Source organism: Dipodomys merriami, unplaced genomic scaffold, assembly GCF_024711535.1.
Source record: "Dipodomys merriami isolate MVZ:Mamm:240054 unplaced genomic scaffold, mDipMer1.0.p SCAF_4, whole genome shotgun sequence".
Classification (NCBI taxonomy): Eukaryota; Metazoa; Chordata; class Mammalia; order Rodentia; family Heteromyidae; genus Dipodomys; species Dipodomys merriami.
The window spans coordinates 78,520,168-78,537,470 of NW_027205603.1; the positions used below are offsets into that span (position 1 = coordinate 78,520,168).

Below are 17,303 nucleotides of genomic sequence, written 5' to 3' on the forward strand. Positions count from 1 at the left end.
TTCCTTTAAATATTAATTTCTACTTCTTCTATCACTCATAATTACATCATTGTACATTTTATTGTAATAATGTTTCTCTTCCTCACAAATTTCAAAAAAAGCCTGTGTGCCACCTGTTTCTCTATATTGTGGACCCATAGTAGGATTTTAATAAATATTCATTGAAAATATGAATATATAGCAAGGTGTTAGTGGCTCATGCCTGTAATCCTAGCTACTCAGGAGGCTGAGATCTGAGATCATGGATCAAAGACAGCCCAGGAAGGAAAGGTCACAAGACTCTTATCTCCAATAAACCACCAGAAAACCAGAAGTGGTACTGTGGCTCAAAGTGGAAGAGTTCTAACCTTCAACAAAAGAGCTCAGGGACAGTGCCCAGGCCCCGAGTTCAAACCCCACAACTGACAAAAAAAATAAAAGAAAATATTAATTAATGAGCAGGCAATTGCTAACATGTCTACCACTAAATCAAAACACTTATAAACACATTCTTTTGAGCTTAATAAAATAATTTCAAAAATAACACTTTTTGAAGATCTCTAAATAATAATAATAATAGTGATGATAATAATAATAATAATACATCAACAAAGGATAAAATTCTTTATCTACCCAGGCCAGGATCTGATTAAATGATCCTTTGTGATTGTCTAAAGATGCATGGACCAATCAGACTTGAGAACATTAACACATGGTTCAGATTATTTTTCTAATAGTCTGAGTCCTATTAAGCATGTTTCAGTTTATTTGAAGCCCATGAGAAATGAAGCATATTTCAAATGAGCTGCATAAAAGCATTTAGGACCATGCTACAGAAGGGTTGACTATAGTCATGACTCGTCACTGACCAAGCTTCTTCTCCACGGACCTTTTTTCATTTAGAAATAACTGAGCACGGACTGGGAAGATGGCTGAGTGGTAGAGTGCTTGCCCTTGCATGCATGAGGCCCTGAGTTCAATTCCTCAGCACCACATAAGCAGAAAAAAGCTGGAAGTGGGGCTGTGGCTCAAGTGCTAGAGCACTAGCCTTGAGCTGAAGAGCTCCGTGATAGCGCCGAGGCCTAGAGTTCAGGCCCCACAACAGAAAGAAAGAAAGAAAGAAAGAGAGAAAGAAAGAGAGAAAGAGAGAGAGAAAGAGAGAGAGAAAGAGAAAGAGAGAGAAAGAGAGAGAGAAAGAGAGAGAGAAAGAAAGAAAGAGAAAGAGAAAGAAAGAAAGAAAGAAAGAAAGAAAGAAAGAAAGAAAGAAAGAAAGAAAGAAAGAAAGAAAGAAAGAAAGAAAGAAAGAAGGGAGGGAGGGAGGGAAGGAAGAAAAGAAAGAAAGAAGGAAAGAAAGAAAGAAAGAACTGAGCACTGTTTTGTGAGCTATTACTAAGCCTAGATCCCAGGGTCTTACTTGGCTTTTTCCAACAAGGCTGGTACAATTCCACTTGAGCCACACCTCCACTCCTAATTTTTTGCTGGTTAACTGAAGAGAAGAGGCTTATGGACTTTCTCTATACTGGTCACTTCAAAGCTCAATCCTCAGATCTCGGCCTCTGGGTAGCTAGGATTACAGTCCTGGATCACGAGTACCTGGCTAACGTGAGCTCATTTCAAAAAAGTCAGAAACTGCTGCCATCCACTCCTCAAACCTAGAGAAGTTCAAATGGCTCATAAGGTAAAAAGAGAGAGAAAATAAAGACAACTAAATACTTGCATGTATGTTCCAAGATGTGCTGCCTGGTACAAAGCCTTTTGAAAGACCAACTATGTTATGGAAATAGATGTGCTGCCAAGCATTTTAAAGGTTTGTGAGGCTTCCTAGAAGGCCTGGTATTGGTCACATTTGACCTAAAGGGTGTCACTCAGTTTGCTGTCCCCTCATAAGGCAAGGCCTCAAGAGAATCAAGTTCCTATAGCATCTGGTAGCCTTACCTTCTTGGATGACCACTTCTAGAATTTCTATATACTGCTTTTTTGTCCCCTCTCTCCTATCCTGCCTATAAAGATCAAAAAATAGAACTCTAGGTAGAAATACTGGAGAAAAAAATTACCAGCAGAAATATTTCTATCAGATGCATGTTCTAGAATGTTCATCTAGGATGGAACCTGGGAGCTACTTAAACCCAAATATGTATGGTGGGGATAGAGGAAGCTCTCTCTCCAGTCACAGCTTAAGGATAGTTTTTGCCAACAAAAGTGAATTTCCAGTTGACATTGTTTAGAACCAATGTACGCATCCGTTCTCTGCAATATTTTAACAAGAAATATGGAAGACTTCATAGTACTCCTGGAAACCACTTACCCAGCTGGGCACTCAGGGGCTTTTATTTCTTCACAATCATCATCTACCCAATGAGACTCTCCTGCGAGGAAAAGAGTGAAAACACCAGTTGTGAAGTCTGATCAGGGATGTCACCCAAGGGCTGAAACACAAGCACAGGATCTGTGCCGTTTGATACTTGTTTATGAGACATTGGCTAAAAAGACATTCTGAAATAAAGTCCAGTGTCTAGTTTGGCTTTGAAAATACACCCATACATGGTGGGAAAGCTAAGATTTAATAACCTCAAGTGATGTTTATTCAAGCCTTCGGAGTCTAAATGGTTTGTAGATTAAAAAAAAAAAACCCAGTGGCGTCAGTGAACAAAATTTCATGTTTGTATCCCTCCAGAAATAAACTGTTTGGCCATTAGTTGGAACATTCTTTTCCCTGCCACTGAAGATCTCAAAGCCATAGAAAGCATGACACAACTTCCCTTCAGAAAAGGAGAAAGGCTTACGATATGCAGAGTTGACCAGGAGAAAAGGCAACACGGAGGTTATTTGCCAATGGGTGTGGTTGAATTTATAAGTGAAAACCAAGGCTACCTTCCACTCTTACCTTACACTCACATCTGAGAGCAGAGCAGTTGCTCACCTCTGTTCTGAGTCTGAAGGCAAGAACAGAGAACAGAATCCAGGTGCTGATGGCTCAGGCCTATAATCCTACCTACTCAGGAGGCTCAGACTTGAGGATTCTAGTTCAAAGTCAGTGCAAGCAGATAAATCTGACTCTTATCTACATATTGACCAGCAAAAAAAGAAGTAGAGGCATGGCTCAAGTGGTAGAACACTAACTTTGAGCAAAAAAGCTAAGCAAGAGTGTAGGCACTGAGTTCAAGTTCTAGTACACACACACACACACACACACACACACACACACACACACACACACACACACACACACACACACACACACACAATAGGAAAGTGCTCTGATTTTTAAAAAATAGATTTCTGCTATGGTATGCTTCCCCAAAGGTCATGTGCTAGAAACGTGGTTTCCTTGGGTCAGATTAATTTCCACATGAATGGTTATTCTAAGGGACCCCACAGCTCCCTTCTAACCCATCATTGTGGCACAGCCTGCTTGTTGGGAGGAAGCTAGAAAGACAGCACTAAAGACCAACACATGGGCTGCCTGGGCTTGCCTGTTCAGCCTCCTAAACTGCGAACTAAATAAGCATCTTTTCTCTGTAAAGCTCCCAGCTTCAAGTATTTTGCTATAGCCTCATAGAACAGACTAGAAGACAGTTTCTCTGCAGAAAATGAATATGATCAAAAAGAATTTACTTTAGGTGGCTCTAAGACAAACAAAAATGGCATGTCCTGAGCAACCCTGGGATTCACTTTCCAAAGCCATCAGGTCCAAGGTAAGTCTTTAACCTGGGACCACGTCCTTGCTCTCATCCCCATCCCTGCTCTCCCATCCTGCTTCCCACAGTCCTTCAATAACCTCCACGAATCAACTTCCTCTCTTGGGCTCTGCTCCTAGTAAACCTGATCTAAATCCAAGACCAAAAATTTAAGCAATCTTTTAATGATTATGGGTTAATCTACTTGAGGAAGGCGGTTTATCTTCTTATCAGTTCAGGGCACTGAAATGTGAAGTAAGCAAAGGTAAGAAAGAAGCACAAGAGAATCAGTGCAACTCCTTCCCTCCTCCCAAATCTCCATCCTAGACATGGCATCCGTGGTACCCAGGATCTCTGGGAGCTTGTCAAGTGTTTTTATTCTTTAAGATCTGAAGCCAACATGCATATATGTACACATACACCAACTGGCTAATGTATGGTATACACAGGGGAGGATTCCAGTGGAACTCCTTTCAACAACTACCTTACCATTTCTCAACATGAATACCAGGAAGCTGAAACATGTGTGGTCAGGAGTGGAGGAGAGGGGGTGTCAAAGGGAAGAGGTCAGACAAATAGAGAGGGAAAGGGTAGGCAAATGGAGTCGTAATATCCAGTGCACATATGTGAAAATGGAACCAGCTTAACTCGAAGGGCTGGGTGGGGTTGGGAGAGATAGAGAAGAATGATGAAAGGTGACAGAGATCAAGATGTGCTGCACTTAGAAACTGACATGTTGAGTTGAAACCCTTTAAGGTTAACCCCAATTAAAAAAGTCAAATCTGAAGCCAATCCAAGTCTTGTACCTTTGCAAACCACTTGGTAATTGGTGCAGCAGTCTCCCCGGGCCAAGCAGTCCTCAGAGCAGTGACAAGCGTTTTCCTCGTTTCGTACTTCTCCACATCTGTCCTTAGTACATTCCCAGCCACGAGCTGAAATCATCACAATAAAACACTTTTGCTGATGTGCACAAACCGAACGAAAGAGACCACGATTGCTTCCAAGAGCTTCCAACGAAAAGGCTCCAACACCACACCACTGACTCAGCTTGTGCAATTTCAGTCAGCCAGAGGCCGAGAAGATGTTTGGAGCACTTACAGATAAGTTGAATTTCTAATTTTTCAAATCAGAGGGCACAGTCAAAGTACAATTGACCTCTTTGGGGGAAAAGAGAACCCAGAAAAGCCATCAAAGTATGCCTATCATTCCTGAATTATCCTAAAGGATCCATTAAAACATAGGGTATCAGAATTTTGTGATGGGCACATCTACCATTGCGAGAATCTTCTCCACTTTCTGCTTTTTATATTTTTAGAAGGATCTTTACAAACTTAGATCAGCTTGAGTTAAACACATGACTAAATTGTCTCTAATGGCCAGAGATAGACCCTGAGGTTAAAGTCCTAAAAAAATATAAAGCAATATAAAGGGCAAGGGGGGCTGTGGCTAAGTGTCCAACACTTGCCTAGCATGTAGGAGCCCCCAGGTTTGAAAGAGAGAGAGAGAGAGGGAAAGACAGCCAGGCAGACAGACAGAAAAAGAAAAAAGGAAGCATGGAATAAAGAAGGAAGGGTTGGAAAGGAAGAGAGAATGAGGGAAAGAAAGAGAGAAAGAGAGAAAGAAAGAAAGAGAGAAAGAAAGAAAGAAAGAAAGAAAGAAAGAAAGAAAGAAAGAAAGAAAGAAAGAAAGAAAGAAAGAAAGAAAGGAAGGAAGGAAGGAAGGAAGGAAGGAAAAAAGGAAGAAAGGAAGGAAGGAAGGAAGGAAGGAAGGAAGGAAGGAAAGGAAGAAAAGGAAGGAGGGAAAGAGGGAGGGAGGAAAATAAAGGAGCATTAAAACACTCACAGTTCTCACTTATGACCCTAACGTGGCTGTCTCTCCAATAGAAGTCTCTACTGGCACAGATGTCAGTAGATGGGGAATAGAGAAATCCCTGTCTGAGCACCCATAACTGATAGCTCATAGTTCAATTCCTCTGAGAGATGAAAAGTAACCTTTTCATGTTCATCACTGTGTTATATTTTTTATTTGTCTGCTTGTTTGACTTTCCTCCCATAGACTACAAAGCTCTTTTCACCACTGTAATTCCAGTCGTAGACTCTAAGACTGTAACACTGTGGCCGACACATGGCAGGCATTCATTGATATTTATTAACTCTCATTGGAAATAGGCATGAAAAACAAACTAACTCTTGAAATCCAAAACATTGAAAATGTCCATGGTTAAGTCACAAATTCAACGATCTTTATCCCATGATGTCTATGTTCTATGTCTATGTCTATGCTCAAGATATATTGACCAAGAAGAGACATGACCCCTATATTCATAGGGCTTCCATTCCAACTGGGAAATATTACCACATGCAAGGAACCCAACAAACTATAATGCATTCATCATAGTAACAAAATTGGAGATAACATAAATATTGATGAATTACTCAATGAATTAGGTTTCAACTGTTCAAGGAAATACTAATATAGCCATTTAAAAGGAAGATATACATATCAAAGTTTATAGATAAAAATATTGCTACACACAAACACATACACAGTGCATACATTCATAGTATACTAAATCTACATACATACACAACACACAACACATACACACACACACAGCAGGAAGAATTTATATTGAAACTTTGTTTCTAGAGTGCTTGTGTCGGCATAGCAGAGTCCCTGAGATTTTCTTTCCTCCTTCCATTTTTTGTTATTTGATATCTCATTCTTCCACTGCTTTGTACACAGGGTTACTTTATAAAATGTTATTGCAGTCTACTTAACCTAAGAAGAAAGGCTCGAGCTTCTTTCGGGGAGAAAGCTTAGCCAGAGTCCCATGATGCACTAATCTTTGCAGGACTTGGAAGGCTGACATAACTTGTCAGGGGCAAGATACTCAAGTATGGACAAGATGTAAGATGTTAGTAAAATCCACTGTGCTATGCAAACACAGACTGGTATTTGGAAATAATGTTTCAGAGCCACAAGAACTTTGCTGGAACATCTGTTGTGTCCATATACTTAATTTTACAAGGGTCTCAGTACATAAGTTTGCAGATTCACAGCTAAGAACCTGGAAGAAGAAAACAACCCCCCCCAAAAAAGTGATGAAATGTCTGGAAAATGCATTATGTATAGGCTTATTAGGATATACATATGTATATATACATATACATTTATTAAATTATACACATGTATATAAGGATATATATTAGAATGGATATATATATTAGTATAAATAGATAGACAGACAAATAGATATCCCCTAATGCAGCTTTTTTTTATTTTTCAGGAGGTAGGAGAGCAAATCAGAATTAGTAATGGGTTGAAGTTAATTTTATATAAATGAAGTTCTGGGGCTTAAAGAAAATCATACTTCCATTTCTAATGATATCATTTTCTTAGAAAGCATCAAACAAATACCAACAACAATACAAGTCAGGCTTTTGAAGAAATCATCCATGCACAAAAGTGAAAAAATAAACAAATAAGCAATGAATTCTCAAGGAAGCCATGACATCTGTTTCTAGTGGTGCTGAGAATGGGTTGGCGCCCGTCCCTCTGGATGGTTCACCCAGGGGTGTGGTGGTTCGGTTGCAAGCTGGCCCACACATCCAAAATGTTTGACTTTCAAAATGGGGGTGAAGAGATGGCAAAAGTCCCCCACCCCATGACTCGGGCATTTGTTCAATAGTTCATATGCTCTAAGGACTATTTCAGTATAGAAAAAATGCAAAGCAAACCAAGAGAAGTTTAGAAGAAGATTTTGGAGCTACTAGGATGCCAAACAGAACTTCATAAAAATGCTCCATTTGCATAGAACACAAGGATTGGTGTTTGGTTTTTTTTTTTTTTAACCCAACACTATGAGTACAGTCATGTGACCAAGCAGCGAATGTGGAAATTTCAGGAAGAGATGGAACTAATGAAGGTAAACCACAGCGTGGCCACAAATGCCTCCAAAATCAGCATCTAATGCCTGCAGCTGGAAAGAGCTCTCTATGGCTGGGCCAACAGTAGACTGTAAGTCACTCTCACAGACTGTGTTCATCATACAATCTACGGCCATTCAAGAAACAAACAAGAAAATCCACACTTTCGATAGACCAAAGCAGAGGGAGGCTCCGGCATGCACCACGGTAGGGAGCCAGGAATGGAGAGGGACTTACCTGTCTTCAAACACAGCTCGTCGAAGTCATGGCAGCAACTACTGTAGCTCTTACACAGGTTGTCACACCGACATTCAGGAGGACCAACTTCCTGAAGTTCAAAGCATCTACCCTTGCACGATCCGGAAGTGTTGGTCCAGGGGGAGTCCGATAATACTGCTAGGGATGAAAGGCAACAACTTGAAGTGTGGGTCAAATGGTGACGCCAAGAAACCACTCACAGGGTGCTCCCAGGAGACTGCCTGAGAAACCTGACTCTATCACCTGCCCCCTATGGGTGACAAGAGTTGTGGCCAAACTGAACTGCATCCAAGGCTTTTGATCAGTTTTCCCTGCAATATAGAAGTTTTCAGCTAAGTTCTAGGGACTCATGCCTGGAATCCTAGCTTCTCAGGAGGCAGAGACCTGTGGATTGAGGTTCAAAGCCAGCCCAGTCAGAGAGTACCATAAGACTCTTATCTCCAATTAATCAGCAAAAAGCTGGAAGTGGAGCTGTGGATCAAATAGTAGAGTGCCAGCCTTGAGCAAAAAAAGCCAAAGGAAAGGGGAACACTGGTGGCTCATAACTCTAATCCTAGCTACTCAGCAGGCTGAGATCTGAAGATTATGGTTTGAAGTCAGTCCAAGCAGGAAAGACTGTGAGACTCTTATCTTCAATTAACCACCTGAAAACTGGAAGTGGCTCAAAGTGGAAGAGCAAAAAGTGTCAGAGACAGTGCCTAGGTCCTCAGTTCAAGTCCCATAAACAAACAAACAAAAAAACCCTCAAAGGAGAGTGCAAGGCCCTGACTTCAAGCCCCAGGGCCAACACACACACACACACACACACACACACACACACACACACACACACACACACACACACACACACACACACACACACACACATACAAAGGAAAATTTCAAATTAGCATGATGATCAATAAGAGAGACAGTATTCAAAATTGAAAACATTTAGGCCTCAACCAAGTCAACTGCTCCTACTTTCACTGATGAGAAAGACCCAACCCAACCCTGTGGGAAAGGCCAGGAAAAGCACTCATTCCATAGGGAAGCTACAGGCCCCAGGACTCTAGATACTTTCAAGAGATTGGTTATTAACAGGAATGGAAGGACCATCTTATCTCGAATCTGCCTTTCAGAAGTTAGTGAAAGAGATCATCTAGGATCTCAGCAGCAACCTGAGGTTTCAGAGTCCTTGGTGCTCATTAGGAGACCACTGGAGTGCATGGGGGTGGGGGATGGGACGGGGGAGAAACACTGATCATCCATACCAAAGGAGTCATCCACAGACATCCAGCTGTCTCTCCGGATTACAGGGTGAGAAAGCTTAAATAGAGCAGCTTTTTATGGCATTTTGTAGTAAAAATCTGTAAATACTTTGGCTTAATTTGTGACTATTTTGTTGGTGCACCATTGTTTATAGCACGCTGCATTCATACTTAAGACATTGTACCTCCCACTCAGGATGAGTGGGGAAGTGGGGCTGTTCACAGGCCTCAGTGAGGGAACCTCTGGTTTTGAGTGACAGGTTACTAACAGGCAGAAGGTTGAGTGACATTTCTTTCTTCTCATGGCACTTGGTTTTTTTTTTTACTTTATGATTTGTTGGGTAGCTATTAAGTACTATTATTGGTAAATAAATGTGTGCAGGGTCTTTTTGCAATAAAACTGGCTATGACTCGATCCAAGTATTTAGCAATTGGGGCTAACCACACATCACTGTGATAGAATGTGGGCTCTTCAAGTCTCAACCACAGTGTAACTTACACTTCCCTTTAAAAAATAATAAGTAAACCTGGCAGTTATACAATGTATTGTGTACATTACCTATGATGTAAATTGCAGTGTCAATATTTCTTAATTAAATGTTTTACGTCTACAAGTCTTTTTAAGTGAGAGTCCCACTGGTTTTCTCCTAACTACACTTCATTTGTTCCCATATAAGTAAACCACTCGGGGTAATCATATACTGCATTATGTCCTCATTTTACAACATGCTGATTAACCTTCTAGCTGATAATGCAAACACTATCTGGGGCATTTATTTACAAATGCTTTAGAATGAAATAACAAGGAATTCACACCAGTATCATGTAACAGACTAAACTAGTAGGTGTTGCATATCATTGTATTGTAGATCATCTCCTAATTGAGTTTCGGATCCTTTATTAAGAGCAATTATGCCAAGGTTCCTTCTCCTCCTTGTGAACTTCAGGATACACTTGAGTGAATGATGAGCTCTGCCAGTGAAGATGGAGTTGGGGTCAGTTTCTGTCAGGAGAAAATCCATTCCCAAAGATGGCCTTCCAAGTGGTTTTACAATTTTATTTTTCTAGGCTAGGAAGGTGGCTCAGTGGTAGAGCGCTTGCCTTGCATGCATGAGGTCCTGGGCTCGATTCCTCAGCACCACATAAATAGAAAAAGCTGGAAGTGGCACTGTGGCTCAAGTGGTAGAGTGCTCGCCTTAAGCAAAAGCAGCTCAGGGACAGTGCCCAGGCCCTGAGTTCAAACCCCAGGACTGGCAAAAAAAAAAAAAAAAAAAAAAAAAAAAAAAATATATATATATATATATATATATATATATATATATGTATGCTTCTAAGCTAGGTACCAGTGGCTCACGCCTAAAATCCTAGCTACTCAGTAGGCTAAGATCTGTGGTTGTAGTTCAAAGCCAGCCTGGACAGGAAAGCTCATGAGATGCTTATCTCCAATTAACCATCAGAAAACCAGAAGTGGCATTGTGGCTCAAAATGGGAAAGCGCTTGCCTGGAGTGAAAAAGCTCAGGGACAGCACCCAGACCCTGAGTTCAAACCCCACCAGCGACACACACACACACACACACACACACACACACACACACACACACACACACACACACACACACATACACACACCTATGCCTTCCTGAGTCTCTACATCAGATGGACTTAAATTCCTCAAACTCTTAAATTAGATTTAACACTAAAATATCGCATACTACAATATGGCTCCTAAGATCATTTTCCTGAAAACATAATGGCTCTATCTATCAGCTTGAGAGTTTCTTCTATTCTGCTTTCAAAGCTAAAGTGAGATTCTTACAATTATCAAATGAACGTGAGCCTACCAACTCCTCATACCATTTTCTATTTTCTCATAAAATTGTTAGCAGCACACTTTATGTCACATTTACCTACAAGTGTATTTCCAAACTGTCTTGTGAAGCCACTAAAAATAGTGGTAAATTGGATTGGGCAATCAAGTATCTAATAACCAGGGAATCACAAGCTCACAAATTTCCCTTTGTCATTCAAGTATTAAGTAGTGTATATCTCAGAGAAGCTATTCCATTTATACTTGTAGGCTGGAAGAATTTGCAAGTCAAAAGCTTGTATAAAGTAGAGTCCCCAGTGATGCTGCAAAAGTGTACACACAAATGTGTGTGACTGTCCAACACCTGTGTGCACCTACATTATTTCAGGTGAAACAAGCAACACATCAGACACTCAGAACAAAGCTGTCAACTTTCCTTGAAAGTTAACTTCTGTAATCCTAGTTATGTAGGAACTGCTTTGCAGTTCAAGACTATTCTGAGGAGTAACAACAACAACAACAAAAATCTCTTAAGACTCCATAGCTAAGTGCAGCCAATTTCGCCTGTAACCCCAGAAATGCAGCAAAACTAATAGGAGGATCATAGTCCTGGCTGGCCCAGTCAGAAATCAAGGCACTGTCTCAAAACTAATTAACACTTACAGGACTAATGGAGTACCTCACATAGTAGAATGTCTGTCTGACAAGTGTGAGGCTCTCAGTTCAACCACTATCAACAACAACAAGAAAAAGAACAGGAAATTAATTTCTGTGGCCTCATTTGTCCTACTGTCCCTTATGTAAGTCCCAAAAAGATTATAATTTACTCTGTTCATTTCATACCTCCTAATAAATCTATAGATCTTTTACAAGCCTATGCTGCAAAAGTAGAAGGCCTATTCCATTCTGACAATCAATCCAGCTACCAAGCTAGTTAATTAATCATGAGATTGCTTGCAATGTCACAGCCTTGAAACGAACACCTCAGTCCATAGTACAGCAGGGAGGGTACACATGCATGCAGATCATCCTCTGCTCTTGTGGAGGAGCTCCAAGGAGCTCCAGTCACCAAACAAGAAGTTCTATGTTCTGACCAGGCTGCAGCTGCCCATATATGAATGTGACCTCTCTGGGCTTTGGAGCCTAAAGATATTGTGGAAAATAGGAATGAGTATTTTCCCTCCTAGGGTCTTATTCTCATACATGCATGAAAGCTTTGCTCACATTTAGAATGATCAATTACATGTATTACACAGGAAACATTCTTTCGAAGTATATATAGCATTTTTAAATATATTTAAAAAACTCTCTGCCCTATGCTTTCATCCAGTTTCCAAAGAATATCTTTGGTCTTTTTTTTTCCTTCTGGAGAAATTAATCATAGTGTCAAAAGAGCAGTTGAGCTACATAAAGCAAATAAATAAATAAATAAAATATGCAGCCATACGAAACCCTAAAACTCAGATTTCAATTGCATCTTGAGACTAAGCTTGCTACAGGTAGAAATTTAACTAAGAAAGTCTATCACTATTATAAAGAACAAAGATAATCAATGATTTTATTAAACAATTGCAGTAGCAAATGTTTTGTAATGTATTTGTCTATTTAATTTACAGATTTGAATGCAGAATGTATTACCTTTCCAGAGTAACACTGACAATGTTCTTAATATTTCTTATCACTGGAAATTATGTATCATATACAAAATGTTTTAAAGGAGAAATAAACCTAATATATACTTTCCAAGTTTGTTCATAGAGAACACACAATGAAACAAAATGGACAGAATTAAAAAGAAACTTTTTTTTTTTTAAATTCCAGAAGGGAAACTAGAAACTAGGCTGTTCCTTATTGTCAGTTAAGAGGAAGACAAGAAGACAAGTGACTTGCACAAAATCATACCACAGGCTACAAGGATCCAGAATGCCAGGCTACACACACACACACACACACACACACACACACACACACACACACACACACACACACACACACACACACACACACACACACACACACACACACACACACACACACACACACAGAAACAACACAAAAGCACAAACTATGGGGGAGATGGATGCTTGATTTTATGCCTTCATTAAGAAAACAACATTTCAGCAGTGGTTCACTTGAAAAGCAGTGATCAGAGGATCCTGGTCAAAGCCAGCCAGAGGGAAAGAAGAAAAACAAGATAGTTTGAGAATCTCCATCTCCACCAATGGCTTGAGCACAGTGACACAGCCTGTCATCCCAGTGACTTGTGAAGCACAATTAGGGATTATCTCAGGCCAGGCTGGTGGAGGGAAAAAGTAAGACTTTATCTTTCAAAAAAACCTCAATGCTGGTGAAGTGGCTCAAGAGGTAAAGCACCTGCCTAGCAAGTACTAAGGCCCTGAGTTCAAGTCCCAATACAAAAAAGTATTATTTAATTTCTTTGATATCAATGTTAACCAAAGTAACATTTTAAAATTGGAAGAAAAAAAAAAAAAGCTCCCCCTAGATGCACTGGAAAAATCCAGCAGTTGGCCATCAAGTCCCGAGCTGGCCCACATGCCCAAGGACCTGTCCCTTGAGCCAGCTCCATCTCATTAGCCAAAATCAGCATTAACAAGAGTTATTTAACAGGAGGCTCTTGCTATCAATAAAACAGCATTCTTTTTTAGCCCAGTGATTAACCACCACAGAACACAACTCATTTTGTGCATTTGAATCCTTAGGGCTCCAATTTTTGTAATGACTTTTTTGTTGTTGTTTATATGGTGCAGAGGAATTGAACCCAGGACCTCATGCATACTAGGCAAACACTCTACCACATTTGCAGCTGTACAGGGTTGCAATTTTTAAGAACTATTTCTTCACTTCTCACCCAAATCTCACCACCCTCCCTCCAACTCTCTCACCCACTTCTAAGTATTAGTGTCTCCATCTCTGGCATGAGTCAAATAGCTCATGTGATGTAAAGAAGATTAATATTCTATCAGTGCTTGTGTCCTAACTCGTCTAATAATAAAAATCCATGTTGGCTGGACAAGGACAGGTGGTAATTTCATATAGTTGTCCAATGAAAAAATATAGATATACAAAATTCACAGGAAGACAGACAAACATGCTAAGATGTCAGGAAAAATCAAGAAAATATTGCCCCCTAGAGTACCCTCAACTGTATTTTTTTTTTTAATTCTCAAACCATCGGTGGCTCCAATTTCCAGGAAATTAACCAACTCATTGCTTAAGACCTGGTCATGCAAGCCCCCTCACTGTATACAAGGAGCTCCTTTATAAGAATTCCCACTCTGCTCATGGCGTAGCACATTGTAAAAGGAAACGTTTTCACTTTGGTTATGTTAGCTAAGTCAGAGAAGGCTATTAAAACTTACCTTCCCCTTTGCTAGAAGAAAACCCAAGTATGAATCAATCCTTGATGGCTTGCAAATGAATCAAGCTTTTTCAGGCCTTCCTATGTTAGATAAATCTCAAAGTTCTAAATTTCTGAAGCTTTAAAAAGAGTTTACTGCACCTTTTTTTTGTTGTTCCCATTCTTTTTCTTAGGGAAGAAGTTTCTGGAAGCAGATACTATATTCTATATTACATAACAACAAATCAGATTCAATTATCTCCAAAACAGTGAGCCAACACCTGTTCTCACCACATCTGCCTTAGCTTTGTCTATGAACAGAAGTTATTGTTATTACTGATTATGATTATCTTTAAGCAGTTGTACAAAATGGGTTCAATTCAACAGGCTAATTTATGAGTACAGTGGTATCTTGATTGATGCCACCCCTCCTATCATTCAGAAGAATTGTATCTCAGTTGTTATACATTTCACAATACAATGATGTTAAGGCTTAGTTATTGTGGATCAATTAATAAAGGTTCTCCACCTAAAACCACTTTTTTCAACTGAATTACAGACAGAGTTTGTGTCATCCCAGAGAAATCTAGAACTAAAGTGATCCTGCAAAATCATCTTAAAGATGAGTCACCTAAGGAGCTTTCTGGTTACCCTGTGTATAATGTTTTCAATCTAACAAGTGGATTGAAACTCAAATCATTACTACACTTACCTGTAGGAGGGCCTTCGTCCCATGTTTCCGCTCTCTTAATTCGACTTGCTGTGAATCCCAGGCAGATGTTGATCCCAATAGCAAAAGTGAACAGGGATATTACCTGTGGGAATAAAGAGATTGAACTGTCAAACAGAGCTAGGCAGGCTCGCCTCACATTTCAGGCAGGCAATGCAAATGATTTCCACATCCCCAAGCCTGCAAGCTTGCAAAATGCATCTTAAAGGTGCTGCCTTCGGCTGAGAAACAAACACTTCAAATTCACAGGAAACAGATTGTGAAGGGGGAGCATTTTGCCTGCCCTGCCATGCGTCTCCTACCTGGTAGGATGGTTCTGAGCTGCTTCTTGCCATGTCCGAGAATTCTTGGAAAGCCTTCAGCAGAGAGCTCTCTGCCTTCACAGAGGGCTCTTCTGCTTTGGGGGCTCAGAGCGCTGTCTATTAACTCCAGGCAATCCCACCTGGGAAGTTGACAGCCTCGTCTGATTTGTCCACAGCTCGATTTCATCACAGTTGGTTCACAAATTACAACTCGGAGCCTAAGAGGCTTAAGGCATCGTCTTCTCTGTCCCCACCCCCTGTCAGCCCTCCCTAACACAGATACTTTCATGTGGTAGCCTCTAGCAACATGAGCAGAGCTCGTGTTGCCCTAGCCAATAGGAAGGCGTGATCAAAACTTCCCTCACGAAAAGCATGGTTTGTCAAAAAAAAAAAAAAAAAAAGAAAAAAGAAAAGGAAAAAGAAAGAAAGAAGAAGGAAAAAAAGAGAAAGAAACCAAATGTATTTTTTCTGATAAAAGGAGGGGGACAGAGCTGAACTAAGGCTTTCTACCAATTTTTCAGCTTTTTCACTGATTATTCAATATCGTCAACCTCACAACTACTTCATTTAAAAAAAAAACAAGGAAAGTTTTATGATGTACATAACCCTAATAACTCTCCCTGTCTTTCCCATTTGTTTATTTTTCTGGCAGTTTGAACGGTCCTGTTCTATGACCACATTCTCAGATACAGTTTCTCACGATGAAATCTGCCCAAATTGCAACTCACACAAGAGATAGTATTATTTTCCCCCTCGGATTGCTGTTAAATTTCAGAGAAGTAACTTTTATCAAAAAGAAAAAAAAAAAAAAAAGCCAGCAAAGCAGCATCAATCCTCACCCTGTGAAGAAAGACAAAATAACTAGTCTCTACCAGTTCCTGAAGAAAACAAAACAAAACCTCAGCTTGTTGGGGGTTAGAGGAAGGAGTAAAGGACTGGGAATAAGGAATCAAGAAATCTTAAGGGAAAACCGATTAGCTTTTGAGTTCCAGATGCAAATCTCAATGGCAGCAGCCAAAGTTTAGAATTAAACAATGATTTCCCTAGCTGTTTTCCAGGGAAATGATCTTCTAGCTCCCTAACTTCTGTGTCCTTTAAAACTATTGTGAAAGTTAAAAGTTCTTTCATTAAGCAATTTGGCAGCAAAACCCGCCACTTTTAGAGGGGAGGGGGAAAAATCTAGGGCTGCAAATCGGAAAGTTGTTTAAATAGTGTGTCCCTTTAGGATTCAAATGAGGGACAGTTTGTTTGAGGCTTTGCCCTACACGCTGAGGCCCGGGTGACTATCTTTCCAGCAGAGTGCATATGTGCATACATAAACAAATTTCTCCAGCAGCTATTTGCTGAGGCTCAGCTCTTATAAAACAAGATAGCACAAAAGCAAGATCTTGTTTACGGGGCACTCATTGCATAGGAGGCCTGGGTTTCATTAACAAATTTTAGAATTTAGTAACACTAATTGAAAAGAAGAAAAATATACTGCCAGATTTTAAGTAGTCCTTCTCCAATCCTTTTAGCTTTGAACTCTTGAAAGCATGGACAGGCTTCCTTGTCAGTTTATGCAAGTCGTACTTTAGTCCGACTTTTCAATTATTTCTGTTAAAATTTTAAGACGCAAGCCTGCTATTTTAGGGGGAGAATGATAAACCCCCAAAAGAAAATATCAAGGCCATCCTGGGATTTTTTTTGTTTATTTGTTTTTGGTTTTTCTGTTATTGTTTATTCTGTGCAAGTACTGAGGCTTGAACTCAGGGCCTGGGCTAGCTTCTATCCCTTAGCTTTTTGGCTCAAGGCTAACACTCTACTTAAGCCACAGCTCTTCTTGTGACCTTTTACTGGTTTCCAGACAAATTCAACAACTTTACATTTTGTCTGATATTTGATGGCTAAAACCCAGCTTGAAGACAATGAAAAACAGACCTCAGGAGTTGAACATTACCCTTTACCTTATTTCACTTTTTTTGTTTTAGCTATGTAGAAGTAAAAGGCTCTTTTATGTGTAGTAGCCCAGA

The 17,303-nt window shown here is 40.0% G+C and overlaps 1 protein-coding gene across 9 annotated transcripts in view; it reads right to left on the bottom strand.

Moving 5' to 3' along the window:
• Enpp2 (ectonucleotide pyrophosphatase/phosphodiesterase 2) overlaps window positions 1-17,303 on the bottom strand; it is a 106,235-nt gene that overhangs the window by 61,086 nt on the left and 27,846 nt on the right. For 4 of the 9 annotated variants that reach the window (XM_069991319.1, XM_069991315.1, XM_069991317.1 and 1 more), the window contains exons 1-5: window positions 15,292-15,512; window positions 14,972-15,074; window positions 7,823-7,978; window positions 4,463-4,588; window positions 2,285-2,345 (exon numbers count right to left, since the gene is read on the bottom strand). In XM_069991319.1, coding sequence (XP_069847420.1) covers window positions 2,285-2,345; window positions 4,463-4,588; window positions 7,823-7,978; window positions 14,972-15,074; window positions 15,292-15,324 — 479 coding nt within the window. In that variant the 5' untranslated portion in view covers window positions 15,325-15,512. Of the gene's footprint in view, window positions 1-2,284; window positions 2,346-4,462; window positions 4,589-7,822; window positions 7,982-14,971; window positions 15,075-15,291; window positions 15,513-17,303 lie in introns of those variants that run through there. The other 5 variants (XM_069991318.1, XM_069991314.1, XM_069991311.1 and 2 more) reach the window with 3 other exon arrangements.